General features: G+C 34.3%; 2 protein-coding genes across 3 annotated transcripts in view; one reads left to right on the top strand and one right to left on the bottom strand.

The window, feature by feature from the left end:
- Window positions 1-2,125: 2,125 nt before the first annotated feature.
- Window positions 2,126-9,234, top strand: LOC128243850 (PRELI domain containing protein 3B-like). Its single transcript, XM_052961829.1, has 3 exons — window positions 2,126-2,283; window positions 5,526-5,628; window positions 6,052-9,234. The coding sequence occupies exons 1-3, from the start codon at window positions 2,204-2,206 to the stop codon at window positions 6,175-6,177; spliced, it is 309 nt and encodes a 102-aa protein (XP_052817789.1). The 5' UTR covers window positions 2,126-2,203; the 3' UTR covers window positions 6,178-9,234.
- Window positions 9,235-10,844: 1,610 nt separating this feature from the next.
- Window positions 10,845-22,420, bottom strand: part of LOC128242807 (arrestin domain-containing protein 17-like) — a 14,111-nt gene continuing 2,535 nt past the window's right edge. For both annotated transcript variants that reach the window (XM_052960143.1, XM_052960144.1), the window contains exons 3-8: window positions 20,322-20,453; window positions 19,505-19,725; window positions 17,770-17,952; window positions 16,176-16,385; window positions 14,885-15,119; window positions 10,845-14,030 (exon numbers count right to left, since the gene is read on the bottom strand). In XM_052960143.1, coding sequence (XP_052816103.1) covers window positions 13,822-14,030; window positions 14,885-15,119; window positions 16,176-16,385; window positions 17,770-17,952; window positions 19,505-19,725; window positions 20,322-20,453 — 1,190 coding nt within the window. In that variant the 3' untranslated portion in view covers window positions 10,845-13,821. The remainder of the gene's footprint in view (window positions 14,031-14,884; window positions 15,120-16,175; window positions 16,386-17,769; window positions 17,953-19,504; window positions 19,726-20,321; window positions 20,454-22,420) is intronic.

Here is a 22,420-nt window from a genome sequence, read left to right as displayed (position 1 = left end):
GTGTAAGATCGCAATATATTTCACAGAGTGGCTAACTTTTGGTGTTCGTGCTCGCGGACTGAAACGATTTTTTATTATTATATGCTAAAATGATATAAAAAGAGCATTTTATTGAAGTTTATCAGTAAAGCGCGCCAAATGATATGTGAAAGGAATGTCATTTCGGATATTTTCTCCGTTTAAACAATGAAATATCTTTTTTTTTCACTGATCAATCTTTATAAACCACCGAAAGCATATAATAAATATGCATAAATCGTGTAATAAAAACCTGCTACAGTTTATTAACGGATTGGATGCTTTTCTGTTGATTTTTTATATATAATTTCTATTAATACATGTGTGTGTGTGTGCGTGTGCGTGTGTGTGTGTGTGTGTGTCACTATTTACGACCATGTTAAGGTTGTATTGATGTATAATACTGTAAATATGTTTTGGTGATTGGATCCCTTGTATATACATGTACGATATTTTATGATGTATATAATGTCAGACATGAAATAAATCAGTCAGACATGTGGTATTTGCTCATTTTTATAAGCGAGAAAGATAAGTTATGATCACAGATGATCGTGTCCATTGGGGGTGTTTTGTTACTAGTTACCTAGAATTAAGTGAACATCAAACATAAACCGTTTAACTAGAAAGTGCTTTTCCAAGTCAGTCTCTTATCATCTGCATCCTACAAAACACACGCCGTCTTTGTAAGATGTTATCAAATTCTCATCGGTGCAGTCTTGATACTGACCTGCAGGGGGAGAATTCAATGTTATTCTTATCCTTATTCTTAGATAACCATATGCCTCATTCTTTTTCTGCCTATTGGTCAGTTATATTTACAGACCAATCAAAACACTCAGGTTCTTCTCTTAAACTTAAGTCAGATCTAATGAGGTTATTGAATACGGCCCCATCCATTTGTTTCGCCGTATCGAATTGTCATATTTGAACAAATAATAGAATCGACAAAATTCAGCGAAATAACGAGGTAGTAGTCCACCATGTAAAATATATATAGTATTATATTACAAACGAATGACGAGAAAGGGGACAAAATACTATGTATTCGTTTCCCCCTTTCTCGTCATTCTTTTGTTTCTTTTCTTTTCATTCGAAAAAGACGAACACACAAATACTTGTTGTATTGTATTTTTTAATTTTTGTCAAGCCCACTTGATCAAATCAAGTTTCTTTGTTCGAATGTCCTTGTATTTTGACTTGTTTGTGCTGTATATTGCTAATGCATTGCACAACTCAAACATGGAAAGGAATGGGCCCAGAATTTTATATATTAAATTGAAATGAAAAAGCGAGTTGAATAAATTCTGAAAAAATGCAAGAAATATATAAGCAGGAGTTCGATGTTGAAAAGAACGCAACTCGCCGGCCTTGAAGAAAACACGATATTTGGGGAGGTAGCGGGGCCTCATGCGAGAAAGCTAAATAATACAAATTTGACACACTAGTAGTAGGTTTGCTTGGGACCTTTTAGGAAGGGTGTTTATTGCTGATCCCTGATAGCTCTGTTGCTGGTGCCTCATCGTCATTTATCGACATACACACCCGTCACTATGGTGGCTAATATCGGTAGTTGACCTTCTGGTGCCAAGACAACAAAATAAGGTCACCTATGCGCCAGTATATTGTTTGTCTCGAGTGTTTGAGCTTTGGTGACGCCATCATGACAGCTATATGTGTGTAGGGAGCGAATAAGACATCTACTGGATGTGTCGTTCCTGTGTGTTGACTTGGCGACGACGCACCAGAATGAGATGGAAGAATATCAGCCAGAATACGTTACCGGCAGTAATTGGCGTACTTTTTATCAGTAATTTACCTCCTCCGTTTGTGCACTTTTTATCGGCAGTTGTGTCGTGCCTTTAGCAACTTTGTATGCAATCACCGTTATGACTGATTTCCGCGCTGTTATTTGTATAGAAAGACAGACTTGTTGAACTGAAATATTCAAGTTTCATGTTTGTCACATTGTTAAACAGAGCAAATCATTTGAAAATTTAAATTAAAAGCACCTTAATTAAATTTAAGTGTAAAATGTTCTTTTTCAAAGTTATAATTTATGGCTAAATGTATAGTTTTAAGTAATGTTCATTACTATTTCAAAAATCATACTGAAATAAACGGTAAATAATTATCCCAATTGAAAAAATATTCAAGTTGATTATATGTGTAACATTTGTGATGTATGTTACAGCTGAACTTCTGTAGCATAATCACAGTGGATGAGAAGATGTCCTACACCCAGCACCCACAAGACGCAAACAAGTAAGCCCCCGTCTCCAGTACTCTAGTACTTAAGACATATATATATATATTTAGATAAGTGCTGATTTTAGTATTTTCGTCTAATTTTTGTTAGTTTAATGTCTATTGCATGTGGCATATTATATATTCATATGTATATATACAAGTTATTTGTGTGCATCCATGTGTTTGTCTGTTTGTCTCAGCCATAACTCTGTTTTTGTGTCGCCTGAAAAGACGACATATAGGGGTTACTTTTGGCGGCGGCGGCGTCTGCGTCCCATTTTCGCTTGTCCGGGGTATATCTCCTAAACTATTAGTGGTATCAACTTGAAATTTCATATGTAGATAGATCTAATTGAGGGCAAGTGCAGTGGACAAGAATTGTTACTCTTGCTTCCATATTTTTAGAGTTATTGCCCTTTGTTATTTTTCATGCTTAAAGTTTTGTCCGGGGCATATCTTGTAGAATATAAGAGTTATCAACTTGAAACTTCATATGTAGATAGATCTCATGGAGGGCAAGTGCAGTGCACAATAACAGTAACTCTTGCTTTCTTAGTTTTAAAGTAATTGCCCTTTGTTAATTTGCATGCTTAAAGTTTTGTCCGGGGCATATCTTGAAGAATATAAAAGGTATCAACTTGAAACTTCATAGCTAGATAGATCTCATTGAGGGCAAGTGCAGTGCACAAGAACCGTTACTCTTGCTGCCATATTTTTAGAGTTATTGCCCTTTGTTAATTTTCTTGCTTAGGTTTTGTCCGTGGCATATCTTGTAAACTATAGGAGGTATCAACCTGAAACTTATTCCGTAGGTATATCTGATTGAGGGAAAGTGCAATGCACAAAAACCGTAACTCTTGCATCTATATGTTTAGAGTTATTGCCCTTTGTTAATTTTCATGCTTAAAATTTTGTCCGGGGCATATCTTGAAGAATATAAGAGGTATCAACTTGAAACTTCATAGCTAGATAGATCTCATTGAGGGCAAATGCAGTGCAGAAGAACTGTTACACTTGCTGCCATATTTTTAGAGTTATTGCCCTTTGTTAATTTTCATGCTTAGGTTTTGTCCGTGGCATATCTCGTAAACTATAGGAGGTATCAACCTGAAACTTATTCCGTAGGTATATCTGATTGAGGGAAAGTGCAGTGCACAAAAACTGTAACTCTTGCATCTATATGTTTAAAGTTATTGCCCTTTGTTAATTTTCAAGCTTAAATTTTGTCCGGGCATTCCTCGAAAACTATAAGAGTTATTAACTTGAAACTTTATAGATAGATAGATCTTATTAAAGGGGATTGCAATGCACAAAAACTGTATCTCTTCCTTCCATATTAGAGTTATTGCCCTTTGTTAATTTTCATGTTTAACTTTACCTTGCACACTTTTTTAGCTCACCAGAGCACGAAGTGCTCTTCGTGCTCAAGGTGAGCTATTGTGATCGGTCGTTGTCCGTCGTCCGTCCGTCAATAATTGCTTAAAGAACATCTCCTCTGAAACTACCTGGCCAAATTCAATGAAACTTGACAGGAAGCTTCCTTGGGTGTCCCTCTACAAAAATACAACAAGGGGTTACGATTGATTAACAACAACAACAACAAAATGGACGACTTCCTGTTTTGCTTTAAAAAACATCTTCTCTGAAACTATCAGTCCAAATTCAATGAAACTTTACAGGAAGCTTCCTTGGGTGACCCTCTACAAAAATACAACCTACACTTGAAAGTTAAATGGCAACATCATTGTCTATAAATGAATAAAATGCCAATCTAACAGCTATAATGTCATCAGTAAATAATTTGTCAGGCGACACATCCGACTCGCGGAGTTCTAGTTATAAAATGGGATTTCATTTAAACCCACATGAAATATGAAAAACATAACACTGAATGAAACAGCATTAAGATGCAATACAACCTAGGAAACACCAAGAAATTATAATGAAAATTGAATAACAGAATATGATAGACACAACTGTGATATGAAATACAATGACAGAAGCAATGAAGGACACAACTGAAGCTTGAAATACAACATCAGGAACATTGACAAACACAACAGTTATAGGAAATAGAACAACAGGAGCACTGACTGGTTTAACAGTAACATTACATACAATGACAGGAATAATGACATACCTGTCAGTCACATGATATACAGCAGGAAGAGCTGAATCAACGATTTAAACGCTGAAATATAAGTTGAACACAAAAGAACACAGTAGTAACATTAAATATGCAAACAGAACCACTGATGGACAAGTAAATGCTATAAACTATGCTCACCAGAGTCTAGATGGACAAGGCAGTGACATACAGTATGAAGACAGGAGGCTCGACAGACACGGCGTGACAAAAGATATGACAACCAGATCTCGCTCAGACATAGAAGTGACATGTACATGTAACTTGTGGGTTGGTCTCTCGGTAAACCAAAGCTTGTCTGAGTGATAACTCAACAATTCCTGAACATATGGTCATCAAACTTGACATGAAGGTTGGGCCTGACCAATAGATGACCCCTATTGATCTAAGGGCTCATCGGGTCAAAGGTCAAGGTCACAGTGACCTTTGATGGTAAAATATTTGTCCGAGTGATAACTCAACAATGCCTAGACCTATGGTCATCAAACTTGATATGGAAGTTGAGCCGGTCCAGTAGATGACCCCTTTTGTTTTGGGGGGTCAAAGGTCAAGGTCACAGTCTGTGTCTGTGTGATATCTTGTCAATGCCTGCACCCATGGCCCTCAAACTTGACATTTAGATTTTTGGTGACCAGCTGATGACTCCTATGGATTTTGAGGTCAAAGGTCATGGTCATAACACACTCTATCCTCAAACTTTGAATGGTCATAATTTTAAAACTGCCTCAACGGCATCCAATGTCAGTGACAAATCAGCTGTCATTTCTGTCCATGCATATTTCATTCAATTATCAATATAATTGGGTGGGGGGGGGGGGGGGGCATAATGTTATACACACATCTCTTGTTTTATGGAAATATTAGTGCTGTAAAAGAGACATTAAATGAATATATTGACAGCTATTGAAACTTTGGAGCTTGATTTAATAAGTTAATTCCAATGAAATATCTGTCACATGATTCAATACTAAAGAACAAAAACATTGCAGGAAATAATTCATTCCAATGCTTACGTTAAACCTTTAGTATGTGTACCTGTGTACCTGAGAAGTGGAATCATGTTGGGAAAAAAATGAAGACCTGCTTGTTATAAGAGAGTATGTTGTTTCAGGACAGTGTTACAGCAGGAGTCAGTGGTCAATGTGCGGGGCGTTCCTCTTTCCAGCTACATCGAGCACTTCGTCATCGACAACATTGCCAAAAATGCTGATAAGGTAGTTCCTCAGTTATATTGTCAACTAAATAAAACTTATTTCTGGTCTTATGCAGACATTTGTGTGTTGTGGATGGGAGAGTATGGCTACTTACATTGGCAAGCATTTTACTTATTAAGGCAATCTTACATGATATTTGCAAGATGTGAGGGGTCACAGGTGTTTCGAAGTCTTGCTTGTATGTGACATGGTCTTGCTTGTATGTTACAGACACTTGCTTGTTTGTGGCATTTTCTTGCTTATGTGACAGGTTGTTGCTTGTATGTTATGGAGTCTTGCTGGTATGTTACAGAGTCTTGCCTTTATGTTACAGAGTCTTGCTTGTATGTGACATGGTCTTGCTTGTATGTTATGGAGGCAGTGTGTTGCTTGTAGGTAATGGGTCTTCCATGAATGTTACTGAATCTTGCTTGTATATTACAGGGTCGTCAGGCTATAGAGATCGTGATGGCAAAAATCAAGCAGGAATCTGTAGAGTTGCAGCACAGCGCGAAGCAACGATTGGAGGCACTTAACCACATGACCTTCCCAGATCCAACATCATTTTGACCCCGCCACAACGCATGATAGATCTCTATCATTGAGCCACTCACATTCTAGAAATCCGGCCAAACAGCAGGGATGAGACATAGAATCATTCAGCATTAGTTTGGCCAATTGGCAGCATGTTTAACAAGATATTGGTTCTATTTACTATAGATACACCAAAACGAATTACACCAATTAATATTTATAAAACAATTTTTAAGAAATGTGCTGTTGTGATATATTATGATGATGACCTTCATTATCTTGTTATTTATGATCATTCCTGATTGTTAATTGAGATCTGAATTAAGGAAAAAAGCACTGATATTTAAGTTACTTTTAGAGGACACACATGCACTGGTTTCCTTTTTGTGATGCCCGACTGCGGTGTCAGCATGGCAGATAATTCTTTTGTAACACTTGTATTTATTATCTTATCATGATGAAACTTTGTGGCACTGTAAGTAGTCATAGCGTCCAGATCAAGTTTTGTTTGGATCGTTATTATCTTGTGCAGACAATTACTTTATAGGTATTTATTATGAATTCATTATGAAACTTAAAGCCATTGTCAAGGTCAAGTTAGACAATCAGATGCATCTCCTCTGTAAAACAAGAATTATTTCCCTTTTACAAAAAAAATACTATTGGTTTCTTCTTTGAATATATTATTCAGACCAAGTTCTCATTTTAAAACACCAGTTTACTTCTGATATATTACAAGGGATAATTTTTCGTAAACACTTTCAACAGATGACATTTATTAGCGAATTCAAGTTGTATAATGACTTTTAGAAATTTTATGCCGGTCATGTTTATGAGGGAACAAATTATCATAATAGTGTGCCTTAACATCCATTTTGCAGTTTTCAAAAAAAATCAGCATTTTACACATTTTTGTGAAGGCACATTGCAGGAATAGCAATGACAGTTCATAAAAGAATCATTTCTTTATGTCAGCTTGTAAGAGGTTAAATGTATATATTTTTTTTTAATATTTCACAATAATAGCTCAAAACATGACACATTGGACATGATGGACTGAATTAAGTTTAGTTTTATCGGTGTTCAGAAAAGGAAAAAAATGTATTGAATTTGTATTTTTTCATAAATAGATCCAAAAGAAAAAGAAACTAAAGAAACTCTTCAAGATCTTATTAAAGAACATAGTGAAGTAGTATAGTTACGGACAAAAGATCTCCATGTGTTTTCAATATTAAAAGAATTGGTACTAAAGGAGATCCACAAATGAAATATAATTTCAGTTCTGTCTGTGAATGAAAGAAACTGGACTATTTTCAAGCAGTTTGCATACATTGTGGATGCTTGGCCCCTCAAATTGTCTACTATTACAGTGTCCACTCCTGGAGATATTATAATTATAGTCACATCAATAGATTCATGTTCAGATATATTGCTTTAAACAATTCAAGCAATAGTAGCCCCTATTTGTGACATGCAAATTTTATGTAAACATGTTAAACAGAATAACACAAGCGTGTGTAGTCAATTTAACTTGTACTTTTCTCCACACATCATTCACTGTAAATGGTGCAATTTATATATACATATATCTGTAGACATATAGCCACTAATACACATTCTAATACACTCATTGAATATTTCGCTGCTTTGAAGGGCTTTATAAACAAAATGCTCATTTTTTTGAAAATCATGCATCCATCTCAACTCAGCTAATAAATGTGTTGTTAACGAGTTTTTTATGAAGATACACCAGTCCTAGTGTGTTGGTCTGTTACTTGGACATGCATAGTAGGATTTTAAATAACTTGGTACCAATGTTCACCATTAGAATATGGTGTGTGGTGTGGAAATTCCATGCATAGGTCAAAGTTCAAGGTCACACTAGAAGATCATTGGTCATAATAACTTGTATTATGCTGGTCTGGCTGTAACTTGGTCATGCATGACCTCTTGCATATCACCAAAACAATGCCAATAAAACTGTTTTAATAATGTCTTTTCAGCGGCTTGACATTGTTGGTGTTTTGTCAACAAAGCTCTAGTCTTAACATAGGGAAACATTTGGAATTACCCTTGTGCATATATAGTATCAATCGTTTGTTTAATTTGCCAAAACCATCTGATTGTGGGAAATGAAAACCTGTTTTTTGTGGCATTGCAGGGTTTCTAGTGAAAAGGCTGAATGAAGTTTAGAAATTCTAACAAATCCTCCATTGAGAAAATAATTAATTGTATTTATTGAATACATTAAAATTCAGATTATTGTCCTTAAATACAATTAATTATTTCATCAATTTTTATCATATCTGAAAAGATTGTTTTACGTATTTTTATTGCACTGTTAATGCCTGTAAATAGTTCAGTACAAGCACATCGCCATGTGTAAAGTCTGTGATATTTTCATTACGTTGCATTTGGTCATGTTTATACATTTTTCTGTTGGCTTGCACACAATAGTCCTTAATTTTTGTACTAGAAGCACCAGCTCTGGTTTATTTATTGCACCTGTTTTGTTTTATATTTCAAATACTTGACTCAAAGCCTGTTTGACAGTGCTTTCATTGGAGTGTAACACTTGCTCAGAACACTTGGTTGTTTCACCAGTAAAGCTCCTGCCAACAGAACATGGTCAATATCATGTCTTGTTGAAGGCTCGCGGAAGCCACTGGGTACATTCACTGAGATTTCTCATGACATCATCCAGCAAAAATGTTTTATAATATTTTATGTTAGTGTCTACTTTTCGTTTTTTTTAATAGCAATACAAGATTGGCTCATTAAATCAATTTTCTAAAAATGTTTTACCTAAAAAATTGGAATGATAACTCATTCCTGTCTATTTTAACCTTTTAGTTTTATTGCTACAGTATGTAGAAATTTCATTTTCGATATTTTGATCTACTTTTTTTAAGCCACATGTATACCATTTAAAAAAAGAGAAGTTGCTGTATATTCTCTTCTGTTTATGTTAAGGTTAACCATTTCGGTTTCTTTTTCTGAACAAAAAGGTAAATGCTACAACAATGTTCTTTCTAATTTCTGTTAACATAATAGTGTATGTATTAAAAAAATCAATAAAGCATTATTTTTCTATGGATGTTCTTTTCTTATGATTTAAACCCACTGTATTGAAATGATTTGAGGTCATTGTAAAACCATAGTGTGCTGGTGCATCTGCAAGATATATCTGGATGATCAGAGAAACTGCCATTTTATTAAGAAAAAGGTAAAGTTTCCCCGTCATGACCCATTTCTAAATTACATCTGGTCATAAATGAATGAAATAATGTCAAATTTGTTTAGGCATAGATAGCCAGTATACATGCAAGATACATCTGGATTGGGTCTTTCAGATAAGAGTTATTGCCCTTTATCTAATGAAACCAGAGCACCAACAGTTGCATAATACACCTAACTTCATTTTTGGATACCAAGTTTGGTAAAGAAAAATAAAGATCATTTCTATAATTAAATGCGATAACTTGTGGTAGACACGAGCTATTTGGCTGGTTATCTAACTTGTCCAAGATAGGTATTATGCTCCTACCTAATTTGACCAAATTTGGTGATAGTGGGAAAAAATGGTTTAATTTTATCGATTTGACAAGACCGAACACAAGTAATTTCTGTAATGAAATGGCTATAACTCTGGATCAATATGACTTGTTATCGAACTTGTTGGAGATATTATGCCCATACACATATTGACTGACTGGTGATACCGGTAATTGGACAAATGCATCTTGAGAACATACTTGACGCCTCCTCCCTCTAGTAGTGTGCCGCAGGTGAAACTGTTATAACTATGTCCTGTTCTCTGCACACTGAACAGGTGACACTGGAAAAAAAGCTTAAGTTTGTCTGTTTGGAGCGGTTAATTTGTCAAATCATGTGGTGTGGTGGAGCAGTGAAGGATTTGTCTAGATCTGGCCATTATCACACGAGTTATTGCTCATAAATAGATAGCGAACAAATCTGTGTACTTTCTTAAATTGAACTAAATAACTCTAAACAAAATATAAAAGGAGAAAACTGAATTTTGTGATATACATTTTATAGAGAGATGGACTCCAATACATCCCATTTGCAGTGTTATAATGAGTCTTGTGCACTCCTTGTCGCCTCCTAGTGTACAGATGAATGGGGAGACATGGGAATGGTCTCCAATATATCTCATTTGCAGGGTTATAAATACTCTTCTGCCCTCCTTGTCACCTCCTAGTGTACAGAGGAATTGAGAGACATGGGGATGGTCTCCAATATATCAAAGCAGGGTTATAATGAGTCTTGTGCACTCCTTGTCACCTAGTGTATGCAAAAATGGAGATACAGAGAGATGGTCTCGAATATATCCCATTTGCGGGGTTTATTAAACTAGATTACTCCTTGACATCTCCTAGCGTATGGATGAATGGACAGACAGAGGATTGGACTCCAATATATTCCATTTGCGGAGGAATATAACTCTTGTGAGCTCCTTGTCACATACTAGAACACAGAGGAATGATGAGACAGAGGGATGGTCTCCAATACTTTCCATTTTTGGAGGTATATTGAGCCATGTGAACTTCTTGACACCTAATGAATGGATGAATGGAGAACAGGGAGACGGACTCCAATACCTCCACTTTGCAGAGGAATAATGAATCCTTTGGCAGCGATTCATTGAAATCATTTCAGAGAAAACATAAGAAACACGTATACTTAGAAGCGATTATTTATTCTGCCTTTCATTATTAACAACTGATAAATATATGATTAACAAAAGCAACGCATGTACAAATACAATAACAACTAAAAATAACGCTTAATGAGCATTGAGAGTAAACCAAAAACAAAAAAGCAATTCAAGAAAGCATGATTTTTTAGCAAAATGATAAATATACATTAAAGACAAAATTCAGATACTTATTACATGTACCATTCAATTATACTGGTAATTCCAGTAATTGCTGCTGCACCTCAACCAGAGTTGTTCAGCGCAATAGTATAATTTCCCTAATCAGGGTAAAGAAGGCAAGGGACAGCTTTTAATGACTAGTGACATTTAAGTGAATAGCAAAGTAATATATTTGCACAATAGGTGTAGCCTTGTTAAGCTCTGCCAACTTGGTACTAGTCTGCTCTGGGAGTAATTGTATTGATGGTTTGATAATGAATGAATCACAAATGCTGAGGTTAACCTTAAAGAGATGTCAAAGTCAATATGGTCAAATTTTAACAATTCAAAGATTATAGGTTGACTGGTTAGCGCAGTGGTTAGTAAACTCGCTTCTCACCAATGCGTCCAATGTTCGATGCCTGGCCAGGGTTTATGTGAATTTGGTTTGTGGTCATCACGTCTGACATATTAGTGGGTTTTCTCATGGTAATCCAGTTTTGCCCCCCAAACAAGGCCACTTGGTGCATTATGATGTACCAACAAGAGTGACTAAGCATAAGTTAATACAACTTCCATAACAATCCTTGTAACATAATTACAGTTGAAACTAATTCAAGGGCCATAACTCCAGAGTGAATATTATGATCAGGCTGTTGATCAGGCTGTAGGCAGAACTCAATTGACAAATTATACCCATTAATATTGTAAACAATTTATAAAAGTATCAGTTGAAAGTATAGTAAAGCACAGGTATTTAATTCATGTTATATCAATAAGTTATGAATTAAAAAGCAAGACAAGTTAATTATGGCCTTTGAATTGTCAAAATTGTACCAATTTCACTTTGCTAGAGCACTCTTTTGGTAATGATTAAATAAATATGCTCAAGTTAGAGAGTAGACAAAATGAATATGGTAAAATTTTCAAGGGCCATAAATCTAGGGTAAATAAAGCGATCATTATGACACAACCAGATACCCTGGGTTTTGCGTCCTACCCTAAGTAATATTTACATATTTTGTGCTTTTAGGTCAATAGACAAACATGAAACTTGATGTTCAGATCGGCAAAAGATAATCTTTTGCGATGAGTCATTCTTTTATCTTTGTGATACATGTCATCCTGAGCTACACATACAATAATCTTTGTCCACAATTAATGGGGGCCATTTTGGACCCCATCTTGGAGTTTATTCACCACACATAAGTAATTCATGTCCCCAGTTACATATGTTAAAGACAGAACATTTTGGCATACTGGAGCATCTATACGTTGCGTGTTCTACTTTTGTTGCCAACCTTGCAGCCAAAAATGAACATTTATTTTATCAATAAAAGCTATGATCCTGGTATGATGATTTTTTAAATTTTATCTAATCAGCAGTCCCAATCCTATTTCACCTTTGTCTAACTATTTTTCTAAGCACATTTTTATAAGCATTTACTTGACTAAAACATGCATACATTATGTACATGTCAAAAGGTAGCTACACATAGATACACAAAATTTTGCTAAAGATCACCCAAATCTACTACTGATATTTCTCCGCAAGGTGTTTAATTACCTTTTTTACAGATTATGGGCTACTGATACATGACATCTGTGTACATTTATAAAGAAACATGATACAGCAGAAAAAAATACCAGACAAGCTTATCCTTGTCAAATGCCAAGGACCACAACTCATGTATGAAAAATTAAAGAGTTCTAAAACTCTGTGGTTTATCTTTATCGTCAGAAGAAATGATGTCTTTTTATATGACAATTTTGAGATATTGTAGTAAATAAATTAAAGAATTATCTTGACATCTTTTTTCACATTAGTGGAATTAATACTATTTTTTCCAGCAATGACTGACTTATGAAGTTTAGTAAAGTATAAAACAGATACAGTTAGATCTTTCCCAAAATAATTGCAGGTGATCATTAGCAAAATTTGAGTAGTTTCTATATTCAGTCATGAAAAGATCTTACGTTAGACTTATAAAAGGCTTGCCAATTACAAGTACAAGAAGAACAAAAACCTTTGTATTATGCCAAGAAATATGAAAATGCATTACAGCATTAGATTTTGTTGTAATACATGCTAAATGCCATATGGTTTTATTACAACATAATCACATCGAAAGTTCTATCCATGTTTTATCAAACAACAACAACTGGTTAAAAATTCCTTAATTTGATTAGTAAAACTAATATCATACATGATACATAAAGAAAATATGTTACACTTCAGAGAAGATCAAGATAAGATATTTATTTCACTCACGATTACAGAAAATGATATTCTTACTAATGGCTGTGCAACTCATAAAAATATTGCTGTCTGTGTTCATTTAAACACCCAAATTAAAAAAAAGTTTTATACAAATGATAAAATGTTAAACTAATATCAATTTAATTGGCATTAATTTGACAAAAGTCTGAAAAACATAACACCATCACATCAGTTTTTTGTGACATAATTTAAAAAATAGCAACTTGGCGTAGTGAACAAAATCTGAAAGAGCATTAAAAATATTGGTATTTTCAAAAATAAATAAATAAAAATTTCTGAGATTTTGTGTCCATAAACATTTATGTCAAATAAAACAAAAAAATCAATGAAAGAAATCAAGAAAAGTTTAAGAGAACAGACAAAAATTAGACTGCGTAACAACACTACTGGACATCATGATACATGTTACTATAAGTTATTTTTTACATTCCTCTTCAAAAAAGCATGTTTATCCATCGCTGTAATGGTCATGATGTAATTATAAAGTTCAACATTTTTCTGGTGATACCACAACAATAAATCAATCATCATCATCGTAATCTTCCACACTTTGACCGCGCCCTAGGGTGGCAACGCCAGGGTTCTGGCCCCCGTATCTCAGTGTAAAGTCATAGTAAGGATAGGAAGGGGCCCAGTTCATGATCCCATCTGTGTGCCTATCATCATTTTCATCTCGAATTTCAGTCCTTCCAAATACACACTCTGAGTAAGAAGGGGGTGGGGCAAGGGCTGAAATAATAGAGAAAATACAGGTTTTAAACAAAGATTTGTCATTTCATGATTTAGAAATGTCATTATCATTCACTATGAAGGTTAATAAAAAAAAATGTGGACTTAACCTTGACCCTACTTGACCTCAAATGCAGTCTCAAGATTGAACTCCACATGAGCTTGCTGTGTATCAAATTTCATCATCACTATACATCATTCCTAACTGTACATGAACATGTAATTGCACAAGGTGCTGGGTAGAATACTGTTTTATATAACGATGACCTAGATCTTGACCTCCCCAAAACCAAAATGCAATGGCAAGGTACAACTTCACACAAAGTTTAATTATTTTACATTTTTTTTAACTAAAGTAAATGAGTGGAAATCATTTTTTCTTTCTTTAGTAACAAATAATTTGTCAGTTTTGTCACCAACTAAACTCTGATTGAAATTAAGTGACTTGTGTGCAGCATTTTTGCGTAATTTCAATTTCAATAGTTACTAATCCTTAATCTGTTAATAACCCAATAACTGCGACTATTATTTTTGTCGTTTTATTAAATACTATGGTTAAGATATTATTTATTTCATGGTTTTTGGTATACATATTCTTATAAACAACAATTGATTGAAAATAAGACGAATGTGTGAAACTTTTTCTAAGCAAATGATACATCATGAATACCTTTTTTTCCAACATGCCAATTTTCAGTCATAGTTGTGTATTTGTAACGAAGAAGTATGTTGGAGTTATATAACTCATCATTTGAAGAAAAAACTCCATAAAAATATGGTTGAACAGACAGGGTGATTACTTAATTACACCCGCATTTCCTTTTGCGGGGCCATAGTTAAATGCTTCAATTTACCTTCTTCATATGAGGGGGGCATAATTGGACCCTTTGGTACATCAAGGACTGGACCAACCCCGCTGATGTCCTCCTGTGTCAAGAAAGGGGCTGTAGGGGCTGCAGGCTCCACAGAGCTGTAGCCACTTGGAGACTGGATTAAGGAAGCTTGTGGCTGATGCTCCCTCACTGGGATTGAGCCTATTGTAATTGGTCGAATGATCACACAGCTGGAGGAGTCACAGTACACCTTCATCTGCAAATTAAACAAAACAAGAACTGACACAAAACATTTATGAATGATCTTTGTCAGACATATATCTATTTGTACATCAAAATTCCATTAAAAAAGGCACTCCAGATGGAGTGGATGTCAACTCGTTCCATGGCCTAAGCATTCTTCAATTATGGATTGGAAACATATTTTCAGCTGAAGGTTACCACAACCTTGACCTTCCACCGACTGACCTCAAATTCAATAGGATTCCTCAGCTGGTCCAACTTAACCTTCCAAGTTTGAGATCTAAGGGCCTGACCGTTCATCAGTTATTGATCCAAAATGGACTTTCAGCTTTAGGTAAACAAGCTTTAATCACTCCCTTTTCGAATTTTTTTTATGAAATATAATGAGTTTAAAATCATGCATCTACTGAGTTTAATGCATTTTCTTGTAATTTGGTTTAATATAATAATATCATAAATGATCAATAATCAATATTACTATTAAAATGATCATTCTCTATTCTGCTTACAATGCATATTTAATTGGAGTTAAAAATGATAATAGCTATTTCAGTTATATGTGGCAGCTTTTATAAGTTGTGATTTCTAAACTTAATTGCCTAATTATGGTGATTTACCATGTAGTTATCATAAAAGGATTTAAATACCATGCAACGTTTTATGTTCTTAACTTGACGTTAAAAATATGGACCATATGTTGTCATAAAACTGCGGAGTGCAGCTTTGCAATATTCACAGCAGCAAAAAATTACCACAAGTACACAAGGCCATGTACAATAAAACATTGCATGAAAATAGCTATAACATGTTTGGTATAATATAAGAAATATGACGCACAACTAATGCATTATAAGGACCTGAGCCAGTCAGCTCCCGAATGTGAATGGACCTCATCTAATTCCAAGGCACATACATTGTATACACCTTTGCGGGGCTGACTGGCTGGTGCTTATAATGTCATATGACCCTCAAAGGTGTGCAATACTACTTTTAATATAAGTTTTGTTACATTCAAAAATAAAGTTCTTATTATAATTCAATAAATAAAGTTATTAATATAATGCCTTACCTTGACTGAGTATTTGATTTCAATAATGGAACATCCATCCAGGTTGGAGGGTGGAAGTGATGGTATTAAGGTAGAACCGTTAATGTGCTGGTTGGTGTGTTGGCGTACTGATACATTCTCAGAGAACAGATTGAAATCATATGTTTTTGTGTGGAACTTTGGCCGTCCTGAAGACAGAATACTGTCCGATGTACCGGAGTATGTTACACTCTGAAATGATAATACAGAATGACTTCTTAATGAAATGACAAATGTAACATTGAAATATGTATCCATTCTTAAAATTTAAGTGACACTCGTATTCAAAATCAATACATACACATGTAAAAAATAAATAAATATTGAGTGATAAACCTTTAACTGCTAATTTTAATTACTGATAACATGAGTGTAACGGTGTATTTAATAGCTGAAAAGGCAGAAAGATTAAATGACTGGTGGGTCCTAAAAGATTTACAGTGATCTACTATTGTCTCATAAGGTAGAAATACCATGTTTTCTGCACCTTTCTTTCAAATTAAACATGGTATCCTTCATAAAAATCATAGTTTTTCGATATTTATTCATTCTTTATGAGGAATTAAAACAATTGTATTATTTGTGGTACATCTTGTTTGAGCGTAAGAATGTATCTTGAAACAACTACAGTCATGAACTCTTGGAAAACATTTGTTCCATCAAATGAACTCAATGATACATCATTTCTACATTCATTGAGTACCAAATTGTACGTTGGGCAGTTTAAATAAAATCCAATGTTCTAAAAACCTGAGTGACTAACTGATGTTGAATTCCACAAATGTATCCATTCTTTTATACATTTAAAAAAGAAAAAGTAAGAAAGTATGCTGTTTCATGTTATGTCTCTTGTCAGGACTGGAATTAAAGAAATTCACTAGTTACCCATAGAACACATTATACTGTATAGAATGATTTTTATACTAAATAAATGTAAAAAAATATATATGTACATAATTATGCCTCTTACAGCATGTGTACCAAATTTCAACTTAAAGGGGCTAGACCCCAGATGAGTTTAAAAAGACAAGCTTAGAATTGTCACTTTGAGCTAGTATGATGCCGATATACATCATTTTACATGATTAAAATAATATTTTGTCCCTGACTCAGCTGAGATTATCCGTTCCAATATTGCACATAATGTTTTCCCAGATTATAGTGTGTATATTTAGCATGTGAAAGTCATGTGATGAGTACAGATCTTAACATATACAAACTGTTCTTGTTTTTTTTAAATTCATTGGTATTTATGTGGCAGACAAACCCAAAATTTCTGAATTGGAAAAATGCGAAAGAAAACTCGAAAGATACATGTGTCGTAAGTGATGTGATATATCAGTTATTCTGATTCATGTGTTGTACACAACAATATCAATTTAAAAAAATTAAGTTTTTGACAAAAAAAAAATTCTCGCAGTTGTATTATCTGGTGTGTAGTCCCTTTTAATATTTGAAATGGAATTTGAGTTATGGCCGAGGCTAACATGTTTGCATTATGCCAACAATGACAACGACACTAAAAAGCTATGACAATATCTCGATTTTTTTTCTTGAAAATGCAGGCATTTTTTACCTGTATAAGGTGGAGATAAGCACTGTTAACATGATAGTCACTCTGGTTATCAATGTACATGTGGTAGGTGAGGGGTTCTCCAGGAACATAACCAGTCTTGCCAATGTTTAGAGACACAGTCATCTCCCCTGCATCACAACAACAACCTTCAATCTTCTTGTTTTCTTCCCCATAAATTGGCACCTGCAAGAATAAAGCAGACAATTTAAAAAAGGGAAGTTTTTCATGAAGAAACAACAGGAATGTAAAAAATGTCACCTTTCAGGCATTTATCAGGCATTTGTATAGATATTATATCATACAGTAGTTTAGTTGTATAGATATTATATCATACAGTAGATTAGTTGTATAGATATTATATCATACAGTAGTTTAGTTGTATAGATATTATATCATACAGTAGTTTAGTTGTATAGAATAAGATATTATATCAATACAGTAGTTTAGAATACAATTTTGATATACATGAAAAACTTGAAGTGCTTTAAGGGGAGTTAATCCAAAAAAAAAAAATGGCATAAATCAGTAGAAAATGAAATGGAGTTATGATCAAATCATGCTGAAAACACCCCACTTACAATCCTAATACTTCGTTGAAAGTTTCAAGGCAACATATTACTCAGCTTGTAAAAAATGTACCAGGTTTGTGCATATATAATGGTTCTTGGCTTGAGTATCCTTTCTTGCAATCACTTGAAAGTGTTTAAGTAATAAGTGTTTTTGGTGTTGGATTACTGGGGCACCGTTATTTTGTTTTTGCTTTCTTTTATTATTGTGACAGTTGTTTTTCTATGAAAGATAAATAAGATGCACAAACATCTAGTTAGTTAACAATTTCAAAAACCTTTTTGATAGCTATTAACTATCTATTTAAGCCTTATTTGAAATAGGGGCAACTCTGTCAGGAGCGCCAATAAACATTTAAGTTAAGGTCACCATGGCCATGACATTGACCCACAACCAATAGAGGTCATCTTATGTGCATGACCAATGTGCATACCAGTTTCAAGACTCTACACCAAGTTGTTGAAAAGCTATTGATCTGTAACAAAAATGTGATGACAGTGATTGACCAAGTAATCCCTATGTGTAAGCCATACAAAAAAGGGGTCATAAAATACCCCCCCCCCCAAAAAAAAAAAAAAATTTTTTTTTTTGTTTCTTTTGATTCACTTTTCAATTTATTTCTCTATTCTTGAATCAATAGTGTATTTTAGTGTCCGCCTATTACTTTTTGCTTAAATTACATCAAGAACTTTCCAGGCCCCATTTTCTCGAAACTTCTTAAGTCCTTTATAACAGGATTAAGCTAATTTCACTATTTTTTTTGTTCAATAAAATGTGTTATAATTACTTCTTCAAGAATTTTTAGAAATTTTGTAGGAATTATCTGTATGATTATCAGAATAAACCATTTTTCATTTATCAAAATCCATTTTCAGTATGTATTTTGGCTAATTGAAATAAGCGACTTAAGCCTGTTAAGCTTAAGAAGGTTTGAGAAATTGGGGCCAGTTCCAGGTATTATTAGAGTACCGTATGTTAACAAAATTTGATGAAAAAATATCAATTCTTGAAATAAAGTCATATAACTTGGCAATCTATTCAAGAATGAACAGTATGATATTGTAATATATATTTTTTAACGTGCAATGCATTTTATACATGTGGACATTATTTACCTCGAACATTTACATTTAATCTTTAATAATAATTACATAAATATCAAACTTACCACAGCATGTGGAATCAAATTCAAATCCAGATGATGAATAACAGTAAAGGCACGTTTTGTTTGCGAGTCAAACTTCCAGGGTCGATCAATAGTTGCCCTGCAGAAGTAACGAACATGGCCTTTCTTTCCCTCAAATGACGATGGGAAATCAGCAGGTATGGCAAGATGGAATGGATACGCATGGTTACCTGCTGGGTGGTCAACAGTTTCTGTTCCTCGACCTAGTTTAATATAATATTTATAAAAATAATGCATAATTGCCTTACTTGTCCCAAAAGCTAAAAATAGCTGATCCCATATGCACTGTGTCAAGGCTATGAACGGCTTCATGCAGCAAGAAAAAACTGGTCCATTATGCAGTATAGCATTTGCATACTGGTGACAGCATCATTGGTTTAAGAAAATTGCATAAAACATCAATTTTTGAACTTAAATATATAAAATCTGTGATCAAATTTTTTGTCAGCAGTCTTATTTTAATAACTGGTTTCCATGCATTATCGCAAAAATTGGCTCGTTCCAAGACAAAAAAAATAAAAAAAAGTTGTCAAAACGTTCAATCTGTGAGAGTGCAGCTTAAAAGAATAAAATAAAATAGCAATTAATTTCATGAAAAATAAACAATATCTTGACAAGACTACCTCTTTCACAGCATAATGTTTGCATAAAAAATTGAAAACATGAATATTTGGCATTATAATAGCCATTTTGGCCTGATTTTGTATTTAGGTAAGATAGCTAATCGTTACAAAAAAGGATATGTTTATCAACATAAATGTACATACATGAATGCCATCATCAAAGCTATAAAACTTACTACTAATATCTGGTGGATACAGATACATGACTTGGTTGAGATACACCTCACGGCCCCGATAGTTTGTCTTGCTCTTTCCCTGCTTCACTGTCCAGTGGGTCTTGGCCTCTCCGATGAAAAGCAACTTAATACCTGAAAAACATGCATTAAATGTCTGTTTTTGCAAATTTCTGTCGCTTTTTGAAATATTGAATCAATAAGTAAATTCCCAGCTGTTAAATGATTGGCTTTTTATGCGCGGGTATGTAAATGAAAATCTGCGATCTGTTTTTTTGTCAGCAGTCTTATAGCACTAGTTTTATATTTATGCAAAAATTTGCTCATTGACATTCCAAGACAAAAAATGAAAAAAAGTTGTCAAAACAGTAAATCTGTGAGAGTGCAGCTTTAATATCCGAGCAGACAGTTTTTCATTATATGAACAAGGTTGATAATTAGAGTATACATGTAAAATTGATGATTTTACATGACTGTATAACATTCTGTACTTATGCTAGGCTTAACCACATGTATTGATTTACACTGGTTTAAAACATTGTGAAGTACTCATGTACATGTCCTAAGGAATGTGATTATAAAGGGGAAAACATTACTAATGTCAGTGGCGTAGCTGCCGTTACGCACAATACACCCGTGCGTACAATTCGTTGCACAAGTAAGAAAATATTTGGCGCCAAAAATGCAATAAAAACTGTAGGGTAAGGAGGGTGAAGCGTTCGCGGGCCGCCTATTTTAAATATGTGAGACAATAAAGTCTAAAAAGAATCCTATTATTCAGTAAGAGCCTTGTTTTCCGCTTAGTTGAAGGAACACCTTTTTTATCCATGCAATATACAGAGCCAGTTATACAAGCCTGGTGAGTAGTTTCTGTTGTTGTCAAGTTATGAATGAATCGTCGATAAATACTGAATATGTTCGAACGATGTTGACAAAGCAGCAAGTTTCAAAATGTAAAACGCAAACCTTGAACCTCCTCATCTTGACAGGTTCAAAGATAGTTTTCAAAAAGTTGACAATGCTGATAAACTAAACATCTTAACAGCAAAATGGGAAAATATCTATGAGTATTCGTTCCCAGGGAGGTACATTTTGTTTAGGTTATTTGTGAAGCATTATTAAATGTGTAGTACCCTGTAGCATTTGATATTGGAGGACAATAAAGCACACATTTAAGATAGAGGTGTCTGTTTTAACTGTTAATATTCATGATATATTTTGCTTTTAAAGATGTGCTGGTAGCTATTTATTTCATATATCAGATAAACTAAAAATCTCAACAGATATTGACAAGACCCATTTTTCAAAATTGTCGAATATACTGCAGGTAAAAATATGCTTCATGAATGTTCACGACTTGGTAAAATAACAATGGCTTGTGTTTATACTTATGAATACGACAGAAATTGTCCTTGACTTTTTCTGGAGTATATCTCTTGTAACATTGCGTTACAATGTGAAGGATCTTTTTATATACCCCACCTCCTCCATAATTAAAGTTGTCGTCACTCGTATCATGATGAGTGATCAAAAATGATTTAGTATAGTGTATTACTTATTTGAAATTGCAACCACCCCTTCCCCAAACCCTGTAAAAACTGCATAAATTCGGTATAAATATGAACCTTTTGGAAGCGGAAAATGTTTAATGCAATAATTGAATAGTTCTCGTATTGAAGATTATCAGGGGAAAGTTCAGGAAAATGCAAGCCAACTACTTTACAACCTATCCATGGCTGCGGTACTCAGTGTCAAATGCATATGAGGTGTATGACGAGGAGAAGAAAACGCTTTGGGAAGACATTATTGACATCAGGGTCAAGACTGTTTTACCCAACTGGGACCACAGGCAACTATTTAAAGAAAGCCAGGGGCAGCTGTTGGGATCTGCATCATACTTTCAAGTCTCTGTGGCTGCAGCATATGATTCACTGGATAAATGCCTGTCTGTAGCATCCAAAGACGCATACCCAAGCATAAGAATGTGCATTTTAGTGCTGCTGGTTATGCTCGTGTCAACCGCTACTGCGAAGCGGTCATTCTCAACGATGAGGAGGTTAACTACATATCTCCAATCAACAATGACAACAGAACGGACTACT

Source organism: Mya arenaria, chromosome 8 (genome assembly GCF_026914265.1).
Source record: "Mya arenaria isolate MELC-2E11 chromosome 8, ASM2691426v1".
NCBI lineage: Eukaryota > Metazoa > Mollusca > Bivalvia > Myida > Myidae > Mya > Mya arenaria.
Note: the sequence above shows the minus strand (reverse complement) of the source record. Positions and strands in the feature narration are given on the sequence as shown.